Here is an 18,214-nt window from a genome sequence, read left to right as displayed (position 1 = left end):
GTAGCTGAATTTTAAAAGAAATTTATTTTGTTTTTATTTATTTATTTATTTATTTATTTATTATTTTTTGCTGATAAAAAAAGGAGTCTTTATTAAAAAACTATATACCTTTGGAATAACAGGATTCTACATGCATTAGTACTTAAGCCTATCAATTAAGGCTAAACTTTTTCATATCTGAGTTCTATCATTCCCCCTGTTAATTTTTAATTATCCTATTTGTATAGGGTTAGTTTACAAACTAAAACAGTGTAATATCAAAAAGCTACACGATTTTGGAAAAATGACAGGCTTCTTCCTTGGAGCTTGTCTCCTGTAGAACACCCAAGGAATGATAACCCTGCCATCTTCCTCCAGGCCAGCCTGATCCTAAGCTGTGCTTGTATTTCCTTCCCATCCAAAATACTGTCCTCTGAGAAATGCAGGCAGCTGCACCACTATCATCCAGGTATCCTTGAAGTTGTTTTGATTTATTTAGATTTAAATAACCTCATGTAGCTAGTGGCAGCCATGTTGAATGGCAGAGTTTTAACTTTGATATAGTAGTTATCAAATGAAGACCCAAATCTCAATCAGAGGTGTTAGGAGATTTCCTTTAACCTTGAAATTTATAAGGATACCCTTTCAGTTTTCTTGGCAGAACTTCCTTTATTCCAAGAGCTTATATAGTTTTCTGGCTTTGATGCCAAGCCACTACTTTCAGCCCTTGACCTGTTAACATGAACTCCATCCCTAGTTTAGATACTAGATATTCTTATTTACAGGTGCTCAGCATTTTTTATGGCAATGTATCAAGGCATTGGTACATTTTCCATTTCTCATGGTATTAATGAAGTACTTCTTATTTATAGGTATTCTACATTCCTCATGGCATTAAGTGCAATTTTCTTAATGTTAGAATGAAGAAGTTATTGGATGGAATGGGGCATGTCTCTTAATTTCCATTAGCACCCCCCTGTGCTATAACCCTAAATCAACAAAATAATGCATACTGTGCAACATTGTCTAAAGCCAAATCTTCTAACCCAACTTCCAACCAGATTGTTGCTCCTAACATCATCCTATATTGAAATTCAAGAGCTTCTATTTATCCTACAAAATTATAATAATATTGAGGATCTAAACAGAAATATTTCCTTTTCTGTGTTCATTCCTAGTGCTTTTGATTTTTTGTCAACAATAGGCACTCAGAGTTTATTTTTGGACTACTAAAAAATCTATAAAAAATTTTAGACTATAGGACATGTCTAATGCAATGTCCATCTATAACCCACAGTTTAACATGTGTGAAATTAACTCATTGCCATGAATTTACTCATTCTTTCAATATCTGCATTTCTCTTTTTGGTACCATCATTCTTGGGCTTCCAGCCTCAAGATTTTGTAGTCTTTAACTATGGAACTTAAGAATTGTCAAAGGAAACAATCTGTCCTTTATCTGTATAATTTCCTGGATTGATGTCCCCATTTGTATTCTCATTGCCACCATCTCTAACCCTTATCATCCTTTGTAGATCATGAAAGTAGTCTTGCCCTCATATTTCTGTCTTGGTCTCTTCATCCTATACACCTCTTTATTCAGAAGCTCCATTGTGACATATCTGTAGTCTGCTTAGGAACTTACTATATACAAGGTCTGTCCAGATACAGTCCAGCCATTATTAATATAACAAGAATGGTTTGTGCAACATTGTTGTTACCTGGAAGCCAAGAAGAGTGGACTGGTATGCCTATGAATGAACAATGCTGACTTCACTGTACTAGTTAGTGGGGGCAGTAGACACTGTTGAGTGAGCATGTGTACTTCTGTGGCTGTCACATTCAAAATGACTGAGAGGGTAGAGCAATGTTTCTGCATCAAATTTTGCATTAAGCTTGAACATTTTTCCATGGAAACAATTTTGATGATTCAGAAGGATGTAACTATGGGCAATCGGTGATTGGGAGCTTCATCACAACTACACACCTGCTCATGCATCACATCTTGTGCAGAGTTTTTTGGTGAAACATCAAGTCACCCAGTTGACTCAGCCTCTCTACAGCCCAGATTTGGCACTCTGAGACTTCTGAGTTTTCTCAAACCAAAAATCACCTTTGAAAGGGAAGAGATTTCAGACCATCAGTGAGATTTAGGAAAATAAGACAGGGCAGCTGATAATGAATGGGAGAACTATGTGAGGTCCCGAGGTGTCTACTTTGAAGGGGACTGAGACATTATTGTCCTAAGTACAATGTTTCTTGTATCTTCTTCAACAAATATCTCTATTTTTTATATTACATGGCTGGATACCTTTTGGACAGACCACGTGTGTCCAAGAAAGACCTCACATCTCCCCCAATGAGCATTTTGAACAGCCTGAATATATAAATATATAGATGAGATAAATATCTATTTATAATTTTAATTTTTATAATCATTTATTACTAAAGTTACAAATTATGTAAAATTGTGTTTTTTAAGAAATATTATTGTTTGCGTTCTTACATTTTGAGAAATACTTGTATCCAAAGTCTTTATCTGTATCTTTGACACTCATCAAGTCAGCTAATATCTCTTTGGAGCGCCCCATGTTTCTCAACAGGTATTCCATCTTAAACAAAGTTGTCATTTGCATACAATAAAGGCAGTCATTGTCATTTCTTCTATAAAAGAACTTTTGGGATCGCACACATAATTACACAGTCCATGGCTTTTTAAACTGGACCTTGAAAAGACTTGGGTACCACAATATTTAACACTTCCACTTATGAGACAATGCTCCTGGAAAAATTGCCAAAATTGTCAAAAGATAAATACATGTTATTTGCCTTATATATATTGGATATGTAACAAAATTTTTTTCTCTTTTTTAAGATTTTATTTATTTATTTTTAGAGAGGGAAGGGAAGGAGAGAGAGAGAGAAACATCAATGTGTGGTTGCTAGGGGTCATGGCCTGCAACCCAGGCAGGTACCCTGACTGGGAATCGAACCTGCGACACTTTGGTTCACAGCCCGCACTCAATCCACTGAGCTATGCCAGCCAGGGCTACAAAAAAATTTTTTAGTGCTCTTTATATGTATCAAAATGAACATTTACTGATGTATTCTGTGGCTTATATGCCCTCCCCAAATAGTATATGCTTATTCAAAATAAAGTCATTGTCAAACTATCTTGAATGTGGAAGGCTTTGTAGGGACTTAAAAACAAAGGGAATATTTAAGGGACAAATTTTGGAGAGCAACCTTTCCCCTTATCTGGTCATATACAATATAAATGCTTCAGTGCTTTTAAATCCAGTCTAATTTCTCATATGGCACTCAAGGCTCTTTCTCTTTATGTTAATCAGGTTCTATACTTTGATCAAAACCCAGCTCAGGCCTTTCCTTTTATATAGTGTGTTTCTTTACTAAACCCAAATTATTCAATCCCCATAATGATGTAAATTGTGTGTGTTTTGTATGAAAGAGAGAGATCATTATTGAAAACTTTCTATTTGCCAGGTATCATTTTGTGCGCTTTACATATGGTATATAGTCTCTAGTCGTCACAATTACAGATATCCATCCCCATTTTACAGATAAGGAAGCTAAAGATTATATTGATTAACACCTTGCCTAAGATTGTAAATTTTATGAATCACTTTTTGTTTCTCCAGTCTTCCATTATTGTCATGTGTTTCAAAAATAGGGACAAGAGGAATGAAGTACTACCTAGGGGAGGTGTAGGTTCAATTTTAAAAGGAAATGCTAGGGTATGTTTTTATGTTCTAAAGGGGATTACAATTTTGTAAGAGATGATAAAGAGGTATCACAAATAAGGAAGGGCTCCAAAGAAAAGACTTGAGCTAAATCTCTTTAAATGATTAATATCAAATTTAGTGAAAAGGGTTTTCTAGACTGAGGTAGAACATGAATAAAGGCATGGAGATTGAAGCAGATATTGTGGGTTCATGGAACTATGTTTAGTTTTTAATATAGTAGCTGGAGGTCACAGTGAAAGTATCCAGGAGGAGAGTTGTGGTGATAAAGCACGAGAGAGGCAGTGGTCAGATTCATTTGTAATTCATTCAGTAGATACAGATTGACCACTCATTATGTGGCAGCCACTATTTTAGGCACTGAAGATTCTGTACTGAAGATCTTCGTATTTGGAGCTTTTGTATTTGGAGCTATAGGAAAAGGCAATGACCAAGAAAAGAAATTAAGAATAAAATAATAAACAAAAAAGTTCAAGGTAGACTATAAAACAAGATAATTTAACAGAAAGTAACACGGGATGGGATAACTAGTGTAGATTGGGAAGTTCAAGCGGGCTCCCTCAGAGAGATTGACAATATGTGAGAAAAAAGAAGTTTTAGTAAATTACTGAGTTCTAGCAGATATATGTTGAGTTTGAAGAGACATTAAGAGGTCCAAAAGGAAATATCTATTGAGGTAACTAGGTTGGGAGCTCAAAAAGAGGTTTAGTAGGGGTCATTATTATATGTGTGGTGGTTGATGTCATGAGAATCGATGATGTGTAGGTAGTGAGATAGTTTCTGTTTTGACAAGGTGAAGGCCAAAGCAGAACATTTGGGAGCACCAATATTTAAGGAATGTGCAGAAGAAGAGGGGTCTGTGGTAAAAGCCTGAGAATATGAAATAATTAGAAATGTAGAAGGAGACTTGGAAGGGACTTGGAGGAGCAGTATCTCAAAAATCCAAGAACAGAGAGAACTTAAACAATGAGGGAGTGCCAGGAATGTCATTTACAATAGAAAGGTCAAGTAGATGAAGACAAAAGGTGCATTGCCTTTGGTGAACTTCCAGAGAAGTTCCAGTCAGTGGTGGGGTCAGAGCCTGATTATAGGCCTTGGAGACTGGATGGGTGATGAGGAAGCAGAAACGGTGGGTATTGTCTGTTATTTCAAGCATCTTGATAATGATGGGTATGCGGAATCGTAACAGTTATGGGGAGGGGTGACAGGGCAAGGGAAGTCTTTTAAAATGACTCTTATCATTCTGAGAAGATGGCAGTGGCAAAAGTGGGATAATTTAGGACTGAGTATATATGGGGCCAGTAGGGAGTGAGGATGATTATGTTGACAGAGCTAGCCAGAGCATGTTGAGGGCTTAGTAGATGAAGATGTTGAGCCTGATGAGATAGTAGCCTGGAAGAAAAGGGTCAGTTATCTCAGAGATATTTTTTAAAAAGTCAGATTCTCTACAATTTAAAAAGCTCTGAGTAGGGAGTGGCTGGGGAGGGATTGTGAGGGGGTAGATATGAACCCCCCCCAAAAAGTAAAAATAAAGTAATTATTTTATTTTATTTATTTTTTTATTTTTTAAATATTTTATTTATTTATTTTTAGAGCCAGGGAAGGGAAGGGAAGGGAAGGGAAGGGAAGGGAAGGGAAGGGAAGGGAAGGGAAGGGAAGGGAAGGGAAGGGAAAGGAAGGGGAAAGACAGGGAGAGAAACATCAATGTGTGGTTGCCTCTTGTGCACACCCCACTGGGGACCTGGCCTGCAACCCAAGTATATTCCCTGACTGGGAATTCAACCAGTGACCCTTTGGTTCACAGGCCATGCTCAGTCCACTGAGCTATACCGGATAGGGCTAAAATAATAATTTTAAAAGCAAACAAGTGTGAATTTCACTCTTCTTTCCAGAAAATCAGGGTCCTGACAAGGAGTAACTATCAACCCATATATTAAATATTAGTAAAGCAAAATTACTTTCTTATTTTTCCCACAAATATATTCTTCATTAAAAAAAACTATTCCTAAGCTATCTGCATTACAGAAAGTCAAATGAAAAGGTTTACTTGCTTAGTATTCAACCACCCCCACTTCCCTAAAAAAAACAAAACTCTGCAGCTGGAATGGAAGTGAATGAATGATGAGTATGCTTTGCATGCTGGGTGCTTAGGAAATTAGGGTAGTGGGTGAGCTGCTGAATTTTCCCATTTTAGAGGTGGGGCAATTTTCAGTGATAGCAGGATCCAGAATATGCACTAGTAAGTCATTGCAGAATGTGTATAAATAAGAATATGGGGCTCACAGAGGTCAGAGGATTAGGAGTTTGTTATTTGGTTGCATGGTCATGTGGTTGTAGAGATGTGCTTTATTGGTGCAAGGATTTGGTGAAGGAGAGGGAGGAAACCATGAAGGCATGTGCAGTTATGGATAGTGAGTGGGGATGGCCAAGGAGGTGGGAGTATGTGGCTGGGAGGTTGATAGAGGAGCTGTAAAGAGGTTGAATATGTGTGGCATAAATCTCAGGATAGTGTAAATGAGCTCATAGAACCAGGAGAAAACTCTTACTTATCTGATTCCGCCCACATGGTACGTGAGTGATGGCAAAGGATGCTTCCTCCCCTGCAGGAGACTCAGGGAAAAGCAGTGAGCACCCTCAGGAGAAGCAGACTTCCTTATGGCAGTGCAGAGGGAGGGTATCCTAGCCTGAAAGCTGTGGTCATATTAAGCTTAGCTGTTAATCCTTTCCACTATTTCCAAGAACAACAACAACAACAACAACAACAACAACAAAAATCTTAATAAAGAAATTTAGTTGGTCTTGACAGCCAGTCAGAAGGAGTCTGAGGATGCCCCAGAGAAGTCCTTTAGGCAAGTAGTAGAGTCTCTGAGACCCTTGTTTATGAAGAACTTGTGAAATAAAACCTCCCAAGCTGATAATATCAGAATTCAGAATGTGTTCTCTTTGAGGATGAGTGTTTCACTGATGGTGATACTACTTTTTTACAAGCTAAGGTTCTAGCCAGAACATGCCTTTCCAGTGCAGAGTACCATACTTGCTTATTCACTGACATGTTCTCTTGTTTGTTTGTTTACTTGTTCATTCATGAATTCGTTCATGCATTTATTCATTCATGAAATATAGTGAGGTAATCTCTACTTGGAAGGAAGTAATTGGAGAAAAGCTCTGAATAATAAGTTGCATCAAAAATATTGAACTTTTTTTCTAAATTAAAATTCCTTAGTTGATTTAATTTCTAAACTCTAAAAAGAAACCATAAAAATATTAGAAAATTATAGATGTTTGTTTAATCATTCTAAATAAAGTATTTCATTCTGGTACCTCCCCAATTATTCCTCAAAATAATAATTGGTATGAACAAGTTGGTATGCTGTATATCATAAAATAAAATTTAAAGACAGAAGAATGAACATTCTTGTTTTTGCCAAAAGTATCTAAAATTCAATAGGTTTAATATAAAATCTTATACAAATACATAGTAAAAGAACAGGAACTAAGAATAAGTAAAAAATATGATAGGTGACTCACAAAAGGAGAAATGTAAATGACCAATACATAAATGAACAAAAATTGTTAATTTTCATTAAAGAAACATAAATTTAAAAGTTGGTAACATACTAACTTTTACTGATTTATCAAACTTCCAAAGGTTTTGCATACAGCCATATTTAAAGTGGAGGTACTATAAAGGCCTAGCCCTTGAGAGAGCCATTTGGCAATATACATCAAAGCTTTCTGTTGTATGTACCTTTCATATAGCATTTACATTCAAGAAACCTATTCTGAGGAAATGGTAAAGTTGTGCACAGTTTTAATTCATAGATCTTCATTAGGGTTTGCTTTATCATAATGAAAAATCAATGAAAATAAAACAGTACTCATCAATCAACTTCAACTACCCTCCACTATCTACACCCACCTTCTGTTTAAAGCTGACCTGTTCTTCAGGGCAGCCTAATTGTGTTTTCTCAAACAGATGTTTGCATCTGGCGCAGGGCTCCTTATCACCTTCACATCTCAGTTCCTTTAGCTGTTTCTGTCCAATCTAGTCACTTTTGATATTTAGTCATGTATGACTTTTGTGATAACTTGAACATTTATAATCTGTCTTCAAATTGGTTTCTGTCCCTTACCAGTATTAATGGAGCATGTGTTTACTGATCAGCCTCCTTGAAGGATATTGTTAATTTCTGGGGCCACTTTAGCCCACACTATATTTGCACTCAGAGTTAGATAGGCCCTTTGTTGAGTAATTGAATGAGGGAAGGTATGGGGAATTACTGACTGGTTGACTGGGATCCTGAAAAAGGAGTCCAGAGTTGCCACTTAAAGTTCCCAGGAAGACTTCTCTGCAGACAATACAATGAGTCAGGTCCCTCTGCACAGATTGTCAGAGCATCTACAGTCTCTCCTCTCTCATCCAACTGCTGCCTTAGTTACTTCTTCAAATACAGGTCCAGGCTCTCTCTCTTCTCCTATCTCAGACATGGCCAGAGGCCACAAATACCCATTGCCTGAAAATAAACATTCTGCTTTGTGGTGTGGAAGGTCTTCTGCCTCAGAGCATAGGCCTACTTTCCCAGGCTCTTTCTCCCAGGTTTCTGGTCTGACCTTCTTCAGTACTTATTATTTCCCAGTCACACTATAACAAGATTTTCTTGATTAGTATATGTTTATGTATATGGATATTTGTATAAATTATTCATACACATACACAAACATATACATGGTTACCTACAATTGAAATTCAAATTTAAAAAGGGGACACATGATCACTGTAGAGACAGAACATAAAACGTCAGTGAAACATTTGACTTTCTCTGTCCAGCTTATCTTATTTAGCAAAATGTCCTAAGCTCCATCCATCTTACTGGAAATGGCAGGATTTCCTTTTTCTCATGCACAATTAATATTATTTATAATACTATACATACACAATATTTTCTATATAATCTCACATCTTTATCCACTCATCTGTTGGTGATTACTTGGGACCTGTCCATATTGTGGCTATTGTGAATAATGCTGCAATTAACATGGAGTGCATGTACGCATATCTCTTTGAGATCTTGGATTGCTGAGATTATATGGTACTTCTATTCTAAATTTTTTTAGGAACTTTCACACTTTTTTCCATAATGGTTGCAGCAGTTGACATTTCTGCTAACAATGCACAAAGGTTCCTGTTTCTCCACATTCTTACCAACACTTGTTATTTCCTGTCTTTTTGATGATAGCCACTCTGACAGATGTGAGGTGATACTGCATGGTGTCACTTATATGTGGAATCTCAAAAAAAAAAAGAAAGGAAAAAGGCAAACTGATAGAAACTGAAAGTAGAAAGTGGATGCCAGGGGCTGGGGGAGTGTAAGTAATATGGAGAGGTTGGTAAAAGCGTACAAACTTTCAGCTATAAGATAAATAAGGTCTGAGGATCTAATGTAAAGCATAGTGACAATGGTTAATAACACTGTTATGTAAATGAAATTTTCTAAAAGAGCAGAACTTTAAAGTTCTCATCAAAAAAAGTGAGGTGATGTATTTATAAATTAGCTAATTGGAGGGAATCCTTTCACAATGTACAAGGGTGGGCAAAAGTAGGTTTACAGTTGTAAGTGTGCAAAACAATTTATTCTTGTATTATTATTTGTTAATGTTTTTTTCCATATGAACAACTATAAACCCACTTCTGCCCACCCTGTATATATAAGTCAAGTCACCATGATGCACATTCTAAATATCTTACAATTTTGTCAATTGTACCTCAGTAAACTTCAGGGGGGAAAAGGTGAAGGGAATCCAAATAAACTAGTCTTAGAAATTTTATTTTTCAAGAAGATTGAGTGGAACATGGAGAAAAATTTGTATTGTATTTTTTACCTTTTCCATTTATCTGCCCATACCTTCTCCCACCAGAAATTTAGGTACAGGTTAGGCCATTGAATAAGCAAGTCTTATCGGTTGGATAGATTTAGCACTCAACTATTTTTTTTTACCTCTGAATCTCTAAATTAGACTTCTAGCTTTTATTTTGTTAAAATTATAAACCACTTAATTCATGGGAAAACACATAAAAATGATATTCATGCTTAAGCAAAGTTTCTCAACAAATATTTCATGCTTTTCTATTCATTTTCCTCCTTTTGGGTCCAAATGCTGGTTCTCCATTTATTAACTACATAATCTTGGACAATTAGCCCTCTCTCTGTGCCTCAGTTTTCCTGGATAAAAAGTGGGGACCACTACCCTAAAGGGAATTAAGTGAGGGAATATATAAAAATGCTGAGAGAGCTGCTCTCTCTAAGAGCTTTGATGGAATATTGGTCCACCTCTGCTTGGTGAAATCCTACAGACCACAGTGTAAAAATACAAGAAGCCCCTTTCTCTATCATCTCATCTCATTATGTATATGAGAAGGGTACATATTGTGTACTGCACATTCTTATTCCCCAATAAGTATTCTTATCATTAACTTCGTGAATATATGTTTATTCCATATATTAGGCCTATCTAATGTTTCTCGTATCTAAGTCCTTACTTGCTCTTGATCGAGATTTGGAATCTAATTAAACAATTATGATTCTGGGGTTATTTTTGAGATTGTCATTGAAACAGAAACATGAATTAAATCAAAGTGTAACTTACTCACCTGGATGCAGAAGGATTGAATTAGTACAGTCCAAAGAGCTCTCATTTAGAGCAGAGGGAGCTTGTAATGGGGCTTCTGGGCTATATCCACTGGGGTGACTTAGTGTACTTACTTTAGGGAGCTAAGTAGCTCAAGAGACTTTGCTTATGTCAATGTTTGAGATATTTGTGAATGGACAGCTTGTATATTTATTTGTTCAATGAAAGCCTGCTGTCACTTTAGCTGAAGAATTGTAATTAATTTGTTGGTCTTTTATTTTCTTCTGTCACACAAATTTCAGAATAGAAATATATGATATCAAAACTAGACCATTTATATTTTGTAAAAATTAAAAAAATAAATTCCTATTTCTCAAAGCCTTTGTAAGATACATATCTGAAATACAAATAAATTCTTAGGGTAGTGGTTCCAAATGTGTTAATTTCTGAACCAGGAGCACCTAGAGCTGGTTAGAAATGCAAATTTGGTCCCTATCTCAGATCTACTGACTCAGAAACAAACATCCAGGTGATTCTGAAGCACACTCAAGTACCACAGACTTAGGGTAATAACTACATTTCAGGAGAGGTGCTGTATGTGAAACGATATTATCTTTGTGATTTATTTTTAAAATTTTATGTATTTATTTTTAGAGAGAGGGGAAGGAGAGAGAAAGAGAGAGAGAAACATCAATGTGTGAAAGAAACATAGATCAGTTGCCTCTCTCATGCACTGCAACCAGGTACCAGGCCCCAACCCTGGCATGTACCCTAACCAGGAATCTAACTGGTGACCTTTTGCTTTGCGGAACAATGCTCAGACATACAACCAACTGATCTATGTGGGGTACAGAGCTTTTTGTTTATATTTTTGATTAGGAAAGGTCAGCATACTTTGGGTTAAGTATTTTATTTAACCCAATGTTATTCAATATTATATAAAGAAAACCTCTTTTTAATATATTTAATTGCTATTAAAATACAGTTTTGCTCACTGGTCTTTCCCTTCTGTTCTTCTTTGCATCTCCACATGGTAGACGAATTGGATTTTATGTCAATACTTTTAAAAATGTCTCTAGCCTTGAGGCCAAGTTTCATAAGGAAATTGCAGTGGTGAGTAATGATTATTTTTACTTATGGAATATAAAGTAAATGAACATTTATTCTGGAAGCAAATGAAGTGGCATAGCATGATGCAAAGAATATGCTCACTTGCATGTTGTTTTTAATAGTGTGTTATTACTCTCAGTAGTATTTCTACAGGTTTGTTGTGATCACATAGTTCTCTATGTCTTACAAAGATTTTAGTTTGTGGGTGTACAAAAGTGCTCTCGTGAATCACTGGCTGCTTTTATTTCTTCTCTGAAATAATTTTTTTCATTGTCACAGTTTTGTTTTTTCTCAGTCAGTTTTTAATGTTGGAATCTCAAGTGATACTTTAAGCTACAAAAAAATTTGCCTCCAAATATTCAGATAATCTGCAGCTGTGCCCTCAGCTGGTGTTTTCTTAGTTTAGCAGGTGCTTGTATGACTTCATCTCTGGTAAAGTCAATGTAAACAATTATTTTCTGGTTTTTTTTTCTTTGTACTCTGGTTAATTAATATATTTTAATTTTTTAAGTTTATTTGTAGCCTTTAAGTTTTGACATGAATGCTACCTTTTCAATAAACAGTCCATTTTGGGGGCACAGTAGCCTGAGTAGGCATCAGAATGAATTGCAGCTAATAGACAAGTGGCCTCTGTCTCCTTAGCTTTGCCACAAACTGTATGAAGTAATGACAAAACTGGGTGACCAGCACGCTGACAAGGCCTTCACCATTCAAGGCGCTCCCAGGTAGGCCAAGTTCATCAGAGCCAAGTCCATGTTCATTCATTTAAATGCATTGCTTGTTGCAAGTTCTGCAGCCTGTACCAACCTATACTATTTTATTCATCCTATAAAAGTAAAAAATACAGGAGCCTTTCCATGTGGAGGCAGATACCAGCCTTAGTTCTATGCTTTCACATTTACCTTCACCCTTCAGATTTACCTCCCACAACCTTTTTTCATTGTCATGATAGAACTGACTATCTGCTTCTCTGCTTTCCATGGAACCTAAGAGCAATGGTATAAATTTTTAACATATAATTTCTAGTTATGCACTTATTACTTTTCTTGAAGAAGGAAGGAATTCCTTGAACTCAAACTATTACCCTGATATTTATCACTGGTGATGACATACTTAAAGAATCCATTTTGGGAAAGGAGAGAAGAAGTTGGTAACACCTCACCACCACCTTACCTCCTCCTAACTCCATCTTGCACACACTGCATTGTTTTTTTTTCTTTTATTGCACATGGTTATTTTGAGTATGCCTTCAAATACACTAAAGATCCATTGATCCATAGGTGAAATGTCTACATTGTCGGGGTTGTTTGGCTTTACACCATCTTTCTCCCATGATTTTGGAATTCCTCTTTTTCCATCCTTCTCAGATATTATGCACTCAAAGAATGCAGGCAAGTGGACCTTGTGCTGGAAGTCCAAAGACCCAGCTTTCAGTTTTATGGCTCTACATGTGGTTAACATGTGTTGACTTTCTTAAGTCCAAGAGCATCTCTAGTTAAAGATCTCATTTTTTTTTTTAGTAGTAGGGGGAAATAGATGCTATTGGACTAAATAGCTTTAAAATAATAGCAGAGTTGGGGGTGGAGGGATCAAGAAAAAGGAGAAAAGACTCATGGACATGGACTACTGTATGGTGATTGCAGTGGGGAAAGGGGTGGGTAGAGGTGGAAGAGGGTATAAGGGAGATAAATGATAATGGAAAAATATAATAAAAATAAACAAAAAATAAAGTAATAAGCAGTTGTAACATTCTATATATGCAATTTTAACATCAATATATATACTCATACATACTTATAAATATATGCATACTCCTACACATACACCACTATCTCTATGTGTCAGTGTTTGAATCTCTCTGGAGGTAGCTAATATTCTTATTTGTTGCTCCTTGGACTAGCTGTATTCATAGTCTCTGCTATGGCTGCTGTACTAAGTGAGCATAAAGTATGTCTCTCCTTCTAAGGGAAAGAATATGACTAGAAGAATACATGAAAGGGGCAGGGACACACTGTTTCTAATGCACCTAGGAACGCAGTAAGAACTGTAATATCAAAATGATTTTTAGGTTTCTAAGAAATAAAATACATAAAAAATAAGGGTTCCTCCATTACGGAGAGATGAAAGGGATAAAGGCATCTGAAAATTTCAAAGTTGCTAAATCAGATAAAATGGAGAAGTGGGGCCACAGTGATTTAACAAATGTTCCTTTCATTTTTTTCAACATTTCTGTGCAGAATGAGGCAGTGAGTGAACAAGCTCAGTAGCATCTATTTCTATTAAGCATAGATTGGGGTTGTGCTTCCTGATAGAGGCATGATTGGGGCACATAGCCCCAATCATGTGGTATGTCTGTGTTCTCTCTGTAAGATCCATTCCCTTGTAGGCCATGCTGCTGTGTACATATTTATTTTGGGATGCAGATCCTGTTCCCTTAATCTGTAGACTTTTGAAATTCTTAGAGAGCAGAATCTGTCCCCAGTGCCTTCTTAGTCATTAACTTCAGGCTGTTCACAAGCACCTGGCCTGATACCAGGTATGTGGTGGGTTGTGAGTAAATATTTCTGATTCTGTTACATTACATAATTTGTTTGCACATTTCAAGGTGCCCGAGTTGAGCCATTGTTCTTAAAGGTGTAGAAGTAGAAAGGGTTAATGAATTAATTTCCAAATGTTACCAGAAAACACTCCTACAAAATCTTAAAAGTAACACTAGCCTAAGGATGCCGTTTAACATAAAGTTTTTCATTTTTGAAGTAGCTTTTGCTATAGATTATGACATAGCAACATTACCTTGTAAGTCAATAGTGAAATTAGTACAGTTAATTCAGTTTATGTTTGCAAGATTCTTGCAAAACCTACTTGGCACAGTGGAAAGAATAAGGGTCACATTAGTAAGGCCTGAATTCAGATCCAGTTAATTACCCAGTGATTTTAGGCATTTTTAACTCTCTGCATAGGTATTGTGGTGATTAGAGATAATCTATAAGCAGGGTCTGGCATACGGTGTTAATAACCATAATTAACCCAGAAGAAGGGCTGGATAACAAATAATACCTGTTATGACTCAGAATTTCTCTGGGATGGAGGATTCCTAATAAATAAATACTGCTCCTTAGAAGACCCCTTGCTTACATCTTGTGTGTTCATCCAGTGATTCAGGTCCTCTCCGCATCACAAAGACACCATCACCGCCTGAAGAGCCCTCACCCATCCCAAGCCCAACAGCTAGTCCCAATCATACACTGGTGCCTTCGTCTCCTGCACCAGCACGGCCTCGGTCACCTTCACAGGTAGGAAGAGATCAAATATATTAGGATGACTGGAAAAGCTCATGGTGGGATGACCCCATCAGGTATTGTCCTGTGGGGCAGAGGAATTGAGAGGAGTTTACTTCTGGTTGAGGAGACTTTGAAGTATGAAGTTTTAGGCATTATAGTTGTCACTAAGGAATCAACTTATTTTCCTTATTTGGACCTTTTATTTTCTTGCACACCCTATACTTGAGTGTGTTTACCTCAGCTTTCTCAGGCTTGCCTACTCTCCTCTTCCATCTTTTGCTCACAGAATCCTTTCCATAAAGGTTCCCATTAATCCTACCGTCTTCATGAAACCTCTCTCCTGTAGTGCTTTATTAAGGATCATGGCAAGTACAGCCACAAAAAGCTGTTATGTGAATATGCCACTTCATACTTTTTGTATCATCCACCATATATTGTACATGAACAGACATGCAACAAAAGTGCAAGAAACAAATGATGGAAAAAAATAGTAAGGGCCAGGAAAAGGTAAATATAGAGAAAAATTGCCACCCATTCTTTCCTACCTTCGGTGAACATGAAATTTCTATAAGAAAACTTGAAGTGTCCAGTACAGTTTAAGCTTTCATGTGTTCAGCTAAAACTAAGGAAGGAAATTCATAGGAAGATACATGTAGCAAATGTATGCTGCCTGTAGGTAGTCTCACTGATTCCAATAAAAAACTTGCTTGATTTTAATTTTAAAATTTTAACTCATTGCTGAAGTGAGAAATCATTTTCAGTTTGCTTCAGAGAAGGTAGTGCCTTAGTTTAACATTAGAGGCACAGGCATCTGGCCATGCAGCCCTGAGTGTAGCTCTTGGGGTTGTGATGGATGGAGCCTTAGAGCCTGAGTTTTTCTTATTGGACCAGTGCCTGTCTATGCTCACAGAGCCACTCAAGCAGATGGCATTCTGTACTATTAGGTGGGCTTGTTTCTATATGTAGATCTGAATTTCAGTCAGTAATCTATCTGTCCTTCCACCTCTGTTCACATGAGATTTTTGCATGTCTTGCACATCATCTTTGGCTGAATTAACTACTGCTTGTGTTTAATGCTTTGTAGACAAGGAAAGGGCCTCCTATACCACCTCTGCCTAAAGTCACCCCGACAAAGGAACTGCAGCAGGAGAACATCATCAGTTTCTTTGAGGACAACTTTGTCCCAGAAATCAGTGTGACAATACCTTCCCAGGTGAGTGCCTAGTACAGCGGTGGGATGTCTATAAAGTACATGGCGAAGGGACTCTCAGGGCTCAACTCTAAAGAGAGAAGATGCTAGAGCTAACAATATGATTTCAGTTGCTATTCAGATTTGCTTGGTATGTCTAAAGCATTTTCAAATGGGAGATGTACATTTTGAAAATATTCATATTATTTTTGACTATTAAGATCAATAAGTAGCACATACTTATTGCAGAAAATGGGAAAGTACTAAAAGGCATAAAAGGAATAATTTTAGTAATTACTTAAATCATACCACTCTGACTTAGCCACAAATATGCTCTGGTTTATTTATTTATTTATTTGGTCTTTTTATTTCCTGGTTTTATATTGATTTTGCTCTACAAAATTCAAATTGTATTGTTATGTACTCCTGACTTTTTTATTTAATTGCATGAGCATTCTTTCATGTCATAATATTATCTTTTCAAAAATAATGTTTAACTGGAGTATTCTGTCAGGTGGATGTAGCAACCCCTGACTGTGTTCACAGGTTGCTTCCAATTTTTCAATGATTTCACTAGTGCTTTGGTTAATGTCAGTATAAATGAATTCATGTTTGTGCCTTCTACTACTTGTTTTATATTACTTCCTAGTAAAGAATAGGAAAATGAAATTAAAGAGGTGAATATTTTTAAGTCTTTTGCCATACCTCAGGTAGAAATGTATCCTTGCACATGATTTGGCAAATGGAAATGTTGATGTTCCCTTGCTTTCAAAGACAACTGGATGCAGGTGTTCCACTTTTAGTTACCCTCAGTGGACTGTAGCCCTATCCCTGTGAGCAGCTTGGTTGTCTTGAGAATAGTCTTGACTTTCAGGGCTGTTCCTAATGTCATTAAAGCCAACTCTTTAAGAGTGAAAGTCCCCAGTCATGCCAATATAATATCTCCCAGTGTTGTCAGGATCAGAAATAATATTTACATTTTGTAAGTGATGTGAGCACCACTTTTTAATTACTGAACACATCAATAACAACACTGTGTATGACATCGCAATTACAATCACACTCTGTTGGCAATAATAGAAGTAATGTACTGATATCAGGGGGTTCAGAAAATAAAAACTCAGAAGCAGTACAGTGTCAAATCATAATTTTTCATCCCCTTAAAGGCCATTTATCAACAGACACTGCGTTTAGCTAATAGTTTTCCTTCTGTTGTTTCTATGAGATGTTCAATATGATAAGATAAGTAGGGCTTGAAATGAGATTTAGCAACTCCTTTGAGGAAAGGGAATTGTGTGTTTATTAGTGCATGGACAAATTATGCCTGTGGCTACACAGATGCTTCTGGGAATAGCTTGAACCAAATGATCTTACTCAGCATCCACCTGACACCAAACTTGAGGAGTTTTCATTTCTAAGTTGTGCTATCTGTTTGCATTTGCTAACAGCTCAGCTTCATTTTTTTTTTCTATATCACTCTTCGGTTCAGAGTGTTTCAGGTGATAGTATCCTTACTATCAATTCCCTTTCACCTGGACCCTCTAAGAACATCCTCTGAATTCCATCACAAATAGAGCATGTGGGTCACCTAAAAACCATGTGTGCTTGTTGAGGACCTATCCATTTAGCAGTTAAGGCAATTGAAGTAGAGAAAATGTGACACATAGACTAGTTCTGAAATAAAGATGGGGTTCAAGAGTGTTCTTTCTTTTAAAATGTATTTTTATTTGCACTTTGCTAGTTTTAGATAAGGGTCCTTCATGGTGAGGGAAAAAAAAGAGTTGAAGCACTTTTAAAAATTACAAATGCCAGGAGAGGCCTCCAAGTACTTCTGAAAGCATTGACTTTTGCTTATATTGTTGAGTGAATATGATGGGAAAAGTCAAGGGTAGGAGGAGAGGGAGAGGAAGCACATTTCAAAACAGAACCATCTCTAGCTGCTGCTTCTGTGATGAGACAGCTGGTAGAATGCTGGCCCCGCCTGGCTGGCAGGGTCCATGTGTTGTGGCTGCGACAAACAAATTCACATGGCCTACAGAAGTCCTATGGAGAGAAAGGGATGGCAATACCACTCTCTCAGTGAGAGAGAGGAAGAGCACTGACCCCTGCCTGGACAGGCTTTTACTGCTTTTCTGGGCACATTACATTGAGGATTGTCCTCATTTACTATGCATAGGTTCACTTTAGGTGGTTACATTTTATAGAAAACAAAGGAGAATATGTTGCTAATTACATCAAAGAAGAAGGATATTTGCAAGTGCAAAGGA

General features: G+C 36.9%; 1 protein-coding gene across 5 annotated transcripts in view; it reads left to right on the top strand.

Annotated features, from left to right (window-relative positions):
* Positions 1-18,214, top strand: part of AMPH (amphiphysin) — a 284,998-nt gene that overhangs the window by 200,450 nt on the left and 66,334 nt on the right. For 4 of the 5 annotated variants that reach the window (XM_045828635.1, XM_045828634.1, XM_045828633.1 and 1 more), the window contains exons 8-11: positions 11,405-11,480; positions 12,120-12,202; positions 14,632-14,770; positions 15,843-15,971. In XM_045828635.1, coding sequence (XP_045684591.1) covers positions 11,405-11,480; positions 12,120-12,202; positions 14,632-14,770; positions 15,843-15,971 — 427 coding nt within the window. The remainder of the gene's footprint in view (positions 1-11,404; positions 11,481-12,119; positions 12,203-14,631; positions 14,771-15,842; positions 15,972-18,214) is intronic. The other variant, XM_045828637.1, reaches the window with a different exon arrangement.

Source organism: Phyllostomus hastatus, unplaced genomic scaffold (assembly GCF_019186645.2).
Source record: "Phyllostomus hastatus isolate PE091 unplaced genomic scaffold, TTU_PhHast_1.1 phas_scaffold_78, whole genome shotgun sequence".
NCBI lineage: Eukaryota > Metazoa > Chordata > Mammalia > Chiroptera > Phyllostomidae > Phyllostomus > Phyllostomus hastatus.
The sequence above is the reverse complement of the archived record's forward strand: the minus strand, read 5'-3'. Positions and strand labels throughout refer to the sequence as shown.